The 9651-nt window shown below is 43.0% G+C and overlaps 1 protein-coding gene across 1 annotated transcript; it reads right to left on the minus strand.

The window, feature by feature from the left end:
• Positions 1 to 760: 760 nt before the first annotated feature.
• Positions 761 to 6770, minus strand: LOC102188032 (zinc finger protein 98-like). The gene is made up of 3 exons (XM_018044930.1): positions 6721 to 6770; positions 5616 to 5711; positions 761 to 1866 (listed from the first exon to the last, which is right to left on the minus strand). Exons 1-3 carry the CDS (start codon positions 6752 to 6754, stop codon positions 761 to 763), a joined length of 1236 nt encoding a protein of 411 aa, XP_017900419.1. The 5' UTR covers positions 6755 to 6770.
• Positions 6771 to 9651: the final 2881 nt, after the last annotated feature.

A 9651-nucleotide genomic window follows, 5' to 3' on the forward strand; every position in this document is an offset into this window, starting at 1 on the left:
CTAGAAATGAAGCATAGCAGCATGGAGTAATTTGAGAGTTGAATCACATTGATTTTGGTTTTCAAACAATCACAAATCATGTCAATATAAACAAAGATATATTGCTAATATTTGTACATTTCTAAATACCAACCTTCATCTTGTGATCCATACTAACATATCAATTTTTCGATCTGTTTTAACTATGGATTACTATCTACAATACTTCTCCTGAAGAGGAACTTCAAAAAACAGAATTGATGAAATGGTTTCTATGTGCGGGGCTTCCCTGATAGCTCAGTTGGTAAAAATCCACCTCACACTCCACTATTCTGGCCTGGAAAATTCCATGGACACAGTCCATGGGGTTGCAAAGAGTTGAAAGCAATTGAGCGACCTTCACTTTTTCCAGTGTGCAATTTCTGATATTTATTTAGATTTAATTTTTATTAAATACTTTTCTACATTTTCTTTATGTCATTCCTTATCTTCCTTAAATAAATGGTCTTGTATTTTCTGAAGTGTATGTTTAGGACAAACCTCTTCCATCACTTATTAGTAGGGTTTCTCTCCAGTACGTGCTCTCTGTCTAATAAGGTGAGAGCTCAGATTAAAGCCTTTGCCACTTCTCCAGTATGAATTCTCTGATGTTGAGTAAGACGTGAGTGCTTTGAAGGCTTTTCCACATTCTTTACATTTCTAAGGTTTCTCTACAGTATGAATTCTCTGATGGTGAGTAAGACGTGAGTGCTTTGAAGGCTTTTCCAAATTCTTTACATTTCTAAGGTTTCTCTCCAGTATGAATTCTCTGATGGTAAGTTAGACCTGAGTAACTGCTAAAGTCTTTGCCACAATCCTTACATTTATAAGGCCTCTCCCCAGTATGAATTCTCTGGTGTTGAGTAAGATTTGAGTACTGACTGAAGGCTTTTCCACATTCTATACATTTATAAGGCTTCTCTCCAGTATGAATTCGGTGGTGTTGAGTAAGAGTTGAGTAGTAACTGAAGGCTTTTCCACATTCTTTACATTTATAAGGCTTCTCTCCAGTATGAATTCTCTGATGGTAAGTTAGACCTGAGTAACTGCTAAAGTCTTTGCCACAATCCTTACATTTATAAGGCCTCTCCCCAGTATGAATTCTCTGGTGTTGAGTAAGATTTGAGTACTGACTGAAGGCTTTTCCGCATTCTAAACATTTATAGGGCTTCTCTCCAGTATGAATTCGGTGGTGTTGAGTAAGAGTTGAGTAGTAACTGAAGGCTTTTCCACATTCTTTACATTTATAAGGCTTCTCTCCAGTATGAATTCTCTGGTGTTGAGTAAGAGTTGAGCGGTAACTGAAGGCTTTTCCGCATTCTTTACATTTATAAGATTTCTCTCCAGTATGGATTACTTGATGTTTAGTAAGACATGACTGCTGTCTAAACGCTCTGCCACAATCCTCACATTTATAAGGTCTCTCTCCAGTATGAATTCTCTGATGGCGAGTAAGACGAGAGTGCTTGGTAAAGTCTTTGCCACAACACTTACATTTACAAGGCTTCTCTCCAGTATGAATTCGCTGGTGTTGAGTAAGAGTTGAGCAGCGACTGAAGGCTTTTCCGCATTCTTTACATTTATAAGGTTTCTCTCCAGTATGAATTCTCTGGTGATCACTAAGATATGACTTCTGATTAAAGGCTTTGCCACACTCTGCACATTTATAAGGCCTCTCCCCAGTGTGAATGCGCTGATGTTGACTAAGGTTTGAGTAACACATAAATGCTTTTTCACATTCTTTACATTCATCAGGTTTCTTGCCCGTGTGGATTTGCTGATCTTGACTAAGCTCTGAATTCTGCTTAGAGGTGTTGCCACACTCTGTGTATTTGAAAGGTTTCCATCCTGAATGAATTTTCCTGTGTCTACTTAGACTGGATGAGTTAGTAAAGGCTTTCTCACATTGCTTACACTTGTAACTTTTGTGCGGATTCTGAATACTCTGCTGTTGAGTGAGATTTGAAGACTGATTAGAAACATCACCATATTCACAATTGTAAGTCTTCTCTCCAGTATGTGTACTCTCATTTAGTGGAAGACTTGATGTTTGATAAAAGATGTTCCTACATGTACTTTTGTTAGAATCTCTGTCTGAAGATTGAGGTCCATGATGTTTCATAGGGTGAGAGTCTTGTTCAGTTTTACACCCAGTTTCATTGCATGCATGGCTTCTCACTCCACCGTAAATATTCTTGTAATTATTGGGGTAGAGCTCTTACTTAAGGCCTGACTCGTGTTATTACACGTGAGAAGTTGTTCCGTATTAACCGTATCATGATGTGTATTGAACAGTGATGGTGGGATTAACTCTTTTCCATTAATATCAACATTACACATTTTGGAATGGAGAGAAACAGTCTGTTGGTAGAAGAATAATGACCCCTTGGTCACAGATCCCTCAAGCTCATTATTTTGTGAGTTTTCCCCATCATTATTAAATTTCTGGTTTTCAGACGTGCTTGAATGTATGTGTAATCGAAGCCTGTGTTCAGAGTGGTTTGCATGAGGATTTGCAATAGAGACTGGATGACTTTCTAGATTTTTCACATTTCCCTTCAGAGAATGTGTATGTTTCAAAAACTGCTTTAAGCCTTTGGTTGAACAGATACACTTCTCTGCAGCTGTTGATAACTGAAATGGGTGTTTTCCACAGTTTGACTCACATTGCTCATTTCTTATGGCAGTAATGTCCGCATTGTGTGAAACTGTCTTGGTTTCTTTCTGTCCATATAAACATCTTCTCGGTCTTTCACATACCCCCATATATTCCTGGACTTTCATTAAATGTTCATTTCCAAGGTAAGCTCTTTCATATATTCCTAGCTTTGCTTCTTGGATTAAGTTTTCTAATCTTTGATTCTTTGACATCAAACCACAGGTGTTGTGAGAAGACACAGCTGAAATACATCAAATGAAAGTTTTCTTATCTACCTTTCCTATCTACTGGGGCTGGTGTGAGCTCAGCTGGGACAGAAGGGGAGCCTCATTCTCTGTGGGAAGAGAACACGGCAACAGTCTGTGGCAGCAGGACAGAGTGAGACCTGTACACAGGGTACTGATGCCAGCCCTGCCCACCCAGCCTGAGAGGGTATCTGCTGCTGCATCAAAGGCTGGGTGCTGAAATGTGGGGTCTGGAGAGCAGACCCAGGCAGAGGACTGCTGTGGGCTGTGAGCAGACAACCTGAGGGGCCGGGGGTGATGGACGAGCTCTATAACTAGAATGCTTATGGAGGAAGCCTGACCACCAGAGAGCAGAGCGCCTTTGTTGACTGATGCCCAAAGGGAAGACCCGCCATTGCAGCCCCTCTTCCCCTGTGCTGGCCCCTCCTCTCCCAGCATTAGGAAGGGCCACCACCCAGGTGGGCTCTATTGAGCTCCAGCCACAGCCTCCCCCCTGCACCTCCTCCACAATCAGCAGACTCCTGTGCTCTGGGGCAGCTTCTGGAGCAGACACCTGTGGGTGGCCCACACACATAGAAGCAGCTGAAAGCTCAGCTAGCCCCAGGGTTAAGGAAGGAAAACTGAAGTCTCTCCTAACGGTTACACAAACCATGCTTTTATACCTGCAACTGGTTTTGTCAACTCAGCCCGTACAGAACATCTGAATGGACAACCAGGGCTCCCACAGACATGGGAGGTGTAGCTTTAGCAGCTGTAGACTTTGTGGGGATGTATACTAGGGGGAAGGGCCAGGCTAGAGTCTGAGCTGCCCCCAGAGCACCACAGCAGGTCCAGCTCCATGAATGCAATTCTGGGACCTGAGTTCACTGGATCTCTGCTGGTGTTCCAGTGAAAACAACATCTGAGGAGGCACATCTCTCTGCTTTCACAAACAGTTTATGTAAATCCCTAAAAGTGAAAGCTGCTGGCACCACAGCAATGTGCCAGCATGCCCATGGTTGAAGGGGGGCCAATGCAGTGCCAACATGGGGTCACATGAGACTCACACAGTGCCTGAGCACACCCCAAGGTGAACAATCCCAGAAGAGCAATGCTTAGTGGCTTCTCTCCCAGTGGGTGTCCTCCAATCCTACCTGCCTTGACTACAGATCAGAATCACAGCGAAGAAACACATCTGGGGGCTCTTCTCCACAAACCAAGAAGCAGACCCCACCCCAACAGACCAGTGACAACCATAGAGCCAAGAGGAAATTCCCCTCAATATTTTGGGGAGGCACGGGTCACAATAACAGCAATCAAAGCCCAGATCAAGGGGATAAGTGTACAAGCCTGTGGACCAACCTCACCCCCTAGGGGGAAGACAACAGAGCAAGAGGAGCTAGGATCCTGCAGCCTGCAGAACAGACCACAAACCCAGAAAATTTGACAAAATGGGATGACAAAGAAGTATGGTGTAGAGGAAGGAGCAAGACAAAAAGCTACAACAACCACTAAATGAAGAAGAGACAGGCAGTCTAATGATTACTCTTCCACTTAAGTCATCTTAAATGCTGATGCCACTAGGTGCCCTCTAATTCCTTAACCACTTTTTATTTTAGCACGTTCTATATGATGTTTCCATATAAAAATCATAAATGATACTGACATAGGTCTAATCAGAAAGCAAGGACATGTAGGACAAAGTCTGGGGAAGTTGATAACAAGATTCATTAAATAAAGAAGCAGTTCTTGAGAAATTAAGAAATGAGACTTTCAAAGTATGGTGTGAACACTATCAATGCTCTGTGGAGATCGAATTGGGAAGGAAATCTTAAAAAGAGTAGATATCTATATGTGAAATGGATTCTTTTTGCAGTACAACATTGTAAATGAGTTATACTCCAATAAGAACGTTATAAAAAGATTCTATACTGAAACATTATAATAGTTTGAAACCATTAAAAATTTGGTGGAAAACGTTTTAAGCTCTTATGCCAATTTATTTGAAATTTTTTTGAGTTAATTGAATATATTTAAGTCTTTTCAGTTCAATTCAGTTCAGTTAAGCCTTTTAGCATTGAGGAATTGGGGCAGATACACTTAACATTTCATATGAGTTCATATGAAGAAAACAGAAACTTTGAAGTAATCCTGAGATTGGCATTCTTTCTCTTTAGGGAGGTTTTGGTTTATACAGTGAAGAAATTACTTGAATTTAAAATTTATAAGATCATATTTGTAGCTTCCAGTGTTTTAGGAATTATAAGTCAGAAAAAAAAAAAAAAAAACTGTCCCCAATATTCCTAGAACTTTGGCAGTATGTCCTCAATTCCGCTCACACACTGTCATCTAGAGGTAGAAATTTTCATAGGAGCGTCTTAGAGTTTTTCAGAAATGTTCAGTTTTCCGAGGGGCCCCCCGCCCTCCACGAAATGGAATAGTAATCGATTCATGCAGGTTGTCACCGGCCAAGAGAAGGGTTTCAGTTCTCACTGTGATTGAGAAAAGTAATCACTGGAGATGAATTCAGGAATGATTTAAAGAGACAGAACGGGGCAGGTGATATCCGCCTATGACAGCAACAGAAAGAAACCCAGACTTCTCTAAAATCATTTCCATTGAAGCAGATCTTCCCAAACCACATGATAAAGATGAATTCCTCACTAATCCCTGTTCCTGTTGTGGACTGGTCGGCTTCATCCATTGACCCCTACCTGTGTATACGGCTGGCGTCTCCAGTCTCCTTACATCCCAGGGAGTCTTCATTTGCTCCAGAAATGTGACCAGGTCTGGCTTAGAGACCACAAGACCTGCTATCAGGACAAGGAATATTCGTTTTGCTAGAGATTCATCAGTTTCCAATCTAATATGTATTCAAGTGAGAAGAAAAGGCACATGTGCTACGTCGCGCCCGTCACGTCTGACTCTTTGCCACCCTATAGACTGTAGCCGCCAGGGTCCTCTGTCCATGGGAGTGTCCAGGCAAAAGTACTGAGTGGGTTGCCATGTCCTCCTCCACGAGTTCGTTCCCAAACCCAGGGATCAAACCGCACTTCTTTTATGTCTCCTGCATTAGCAGGCAGGTTCTTTACCACTAGTGCCACCTGGGAAGCCCAGAGAAGGCATGGTAGAATGTTAATACAGCCTAGAACTAAAGTATGTGGGGACATTATTTACTAAGCTGTATTAAAATTCCCTGGTGGCTCAGCTGGTAAAGAAGCCACCTGCACTGTGGGAGAGCTGTGTTTGATGCCTGGGTTGGGAAGATCCTCTGGAAAGGGAACGGCTACCCACTCCACTATTATGCCCTGGAGAATTCCATGGACTATTCCATAGGCTCGCAAAGAGTCAGACATGACTGTTACCTTGCTTATTACATTATTAATATTCTAGAGAAGGCATGGTTGAATGTTAATATAGCCTAGAAAGTTATATCCCCAAATACTTTATCGAAGCACTTTTCTAACTAACAAATACATAAAGAAAAGTTCTTGAGATTCTAGTCAAGTACTACTAAGGCCAAAGTAAGTAAGTGGGAGAAATCTGATTTATAAAGGAGAGTGGCATCCCTTTTATACCACAGAACCTACAGAATTACCACTCACCTAGAAGAAGGAGGCAGATTCCATCAAGGAAAAGTTAGAATCATAATGAATCATCATGAAGTCTTCTTTCTCAACTCATAAATATCCATTTTCCCATAGAAAGCGGGGATCTGAAACTATTATAAGGAGCAGAAGATTCTAGGAGACATTCTAGAAATGCAGGAACCAAAACCCAGTGGGTAGAGAAGGGATTCTGGAAGGCAGTTATCCTCACCCAAGGAGGCCAGGTTCCTGTAGTTCTCTAACATCACGTCCCTGTACAATTCTCGCTGCCCGAGGTCCAGGCATTCCCACTCCTCTTCAGTGAAGTCTATGGCCACATCCTGGAATGTCAGCCGTCCCTGAAATGCAAAGTACAGGTGCCATGTGGCCATGGGAAGACTTCCTAATGTGACCCAAGAGGAAACCAGCAAGAGAAATGGTTTTGATTTAGGAGAATGTCTGGTGTTACACAAGAATATAATTTTTACACAGTAATATTTTCTACCACATTTTTAGCCCCAAGAAAAGAGGATGAGATACGATCCATGAACCACTACAGAAATTATTCTGATTTGAAAGGAGAAATCATATGATCAGATCAACATTGGCATAGTTATTTTTGAGTGTTGTACTCAGTTGACAGACGATAAACTGACTATCAAAGGAAACAGGAAATATTTTTAAAAAGCACTTCCTGATCCAAATATTCTGGAGTGGGCTCAGTGTGCCACATTTTTCACAAGCTTATTTGAATGAGTAATTTTGAAAATTCTGCTCCATGAGTGACAATGTGTGAACAGCAACGAGGTAGAATAGTAAGGAAAGAATTCACATTTAACTTTGAAGTTTAAGTGATTTACAGGTTTTACAGGTCTGATAGGATAGTAATCTCGGCAGCAAGAATCATTTTAACAGTCTGGTATATACTACTTTCTGACAGTTTTCAGAGACTTGAATGTATAACAGAAATAATTTAAAATCAATAATGTTGCGGTATCATCTTTCAGCAAATATTTTAACAAACATTCTTTAAATGACAGCTTAAGGGACGGGGGAGCCTGGTAGTTTTCCATCTATGGGGTCGCACAGAGTCGGACACGACTGGAGCGACTTAGCAGCAGCAGCAACTTTTACTTCAGTTTGTGACTCTAGATTTTAATCAAATACAGCCAAATGCACAGAGCTAACTCTAATGAAAGTTTATAGAAATTTCTGTATTTGTAAATAATACTAAAAACAAGAAAAGTGTTAGTCACTCAGTCGTGTCCTACTCTTTCCCACCCCAGGGACTGTAGCTTGCCAGGCTTCTCTGTCCATGGGATTGTCAAGGCAGGAATACTGGAGTGGGTAGCTATTCCCTGCTTCACGGAAATCTTCAAAAAAGTAAAACAAAAAATCAATCAAATGATGTTAACATGTTCATGCATACAGACATACACTAAAATGGGACTGTGTACTTATTAAGAGACAAATTGTCATGTCAATAAAATCAGGATAATTTTTAAATGATTGAAAATATACATAAATATTTGAGGATGATATTGTTAGGTAGGTAGAATAGGGAAAAGGAGTCCAAAATGGCCGTGGCTAAAAGACAAGGAAGGTCAAGGAGGGTCCCAGGACCAGGAGTGGGATGCCACTGCCTTCTCCTAAAGAAACAGCACTCCTGCTTAAACCCAATTCGCATAGGGCAGGCTCCAAATCTTTGTTGTGATGAGACAAAGAACTGAGGAACATACACCCGCGTGACATCTATGGTGCCATGACTGGGATGTAACCAGGCTGAAACAACCTCCCAGCGGAAGAGGCCAAGCACAGCAGGAGTCCAACTCAGCGAAGCTCCCGTGATAGAAGCGGAAGGCGAAGAAACCCAGCACGGGGGAAGGCCCATCGTGCTGGATACCGGGACAGCGAAAAACAAACTCAGCAGAAAGGTCACGCGGCCCAGTCTCTGATCCCAGAAGACCTCCGATTAAGGTAAGAGGTCCTCACTGGAGGGATATGCCTAATGAAATCTTAATTCCTTTACAATCTCTCCTTTCTTGTTGCCTCGAACCTCCTGCAAACAGGCGGGTGGCAGGGGGCACAATTGAGGGACTCTGGAGAGGCTACTCCTCAGCATGCCCCAAAGGCGCTGTCTGCCGAGCCCCAGCAGCTGTTTACACAAGCCGGTGGGGGTTCTTCTGTCCTTTCTCTTCTCTGTGCCAAGGATCAGACCAATGAAATTGTGAGCACTGGTCAGATATTTAGCAAATTTTCTGGCGGGCCATGAAGGGGATTCCTTGGCACGTTTTTCCCACTGCTTTTTCCTCCTGTCCTTCAGCTCTTTCCCAGTACTCAAGCTCAGCCAAAACTAATGAAACTCAGGCTCTGGTATCTCATTGCAAAAATTCATTGAGAGACAAAGAGGTGGATTTGTTAGGATCCAGAGAGAAGCCACTCTTCAGGGTGTGAACCATTGCCAAGGGCAAGGGCTGGGGCCACAGCATTAGGCCTGGCTAGGTTTGGTGGGGGGGGGGGTGAAAATCATATGCTAATGAGTGGGAGGATCACCCCAACCATTGGGGCACCACCCACTCCTCCCTCATATGCCTTGGAGCTGTCCTGCCACCTGTCTGTTGGCTTATAGATTGGGGATTAAGTACTTGAATTTGACTTGTTATTTTGGACCCACTTGGTTTTAACTGGTTTACATTATACCCTTGTGCAATGTCATTCTTTCAAAGGTTGTGCTCTGCCCCCTTCCCTCCAGTTGCATGCTCTTTGCCTGAGCCCCATCCAGACCCACAATCTTGCCTCTAAATCTTCTGGAGAGACAACCAGAAAATAGCTGGCCTTGGTAGGGAAATACTCTATAATATCCAACCCCCTAATCCTACCCAGCACTGTTCACACTGGAGATCTTGGGGACGTCCAGCTCCAGTCTGGGGGTCCAAGGTCATCACACCTTGACATGCCTAGGGATCTGGTCCTCGAAAGGTTGTCATGTCTCAACTTGCTCGGGGATCTGCTAGTCCCAGGGGTCCCAGGAGGTCGTCACGCCTCAGCCTGGCCACGGACCCAATTCTCGAGAGGCTGTCACACCTCGACCTGCCCGGTGATTCGATCTCTAGGAGGCTGTCACGCCTCAGCCTGCCTGGGGCTCTGCACCCTGACCTGGGGA

The sequence above is a fragment of the Capra hircus genome, unplaced genomic scaffold (genome assembly GCF_001704415.2).
Source record: "Capra hircus breed San Clemente unplaced genomic scaffold, ASM170441v1, whole genome shotgun sequence".
NCBI lineage: Eukaryota > Metazoa > Chordata > Mammalia > Artiodactyla > Bovidae > Capra > Capra hircus.

Excerpts from the sequence above, each read along its gene's own strand:
- LOC102188032 (XM_018044930.1), bottom strand. The coding sequence starts at position 6,754 with ATGTTAGAGAACTACAGGAACCTGGCCTCCTTGG. Across the intron at positions 5,712-6,720 it reads CAGGAACCTGGCCTCCTTGG|GTCTTGTGGTCTCTAAGCCA; the intron begins GTGAGGATAACT and ends TCCTGATAGCAG. Across the intron at positions 1,867-5,615 it reads GACGCCAGCCGTATACACAG|GATGGAAACCTTTCAAATAC; the intron begins GTAGGGGTCAAT and ends AAATTCATTCAG.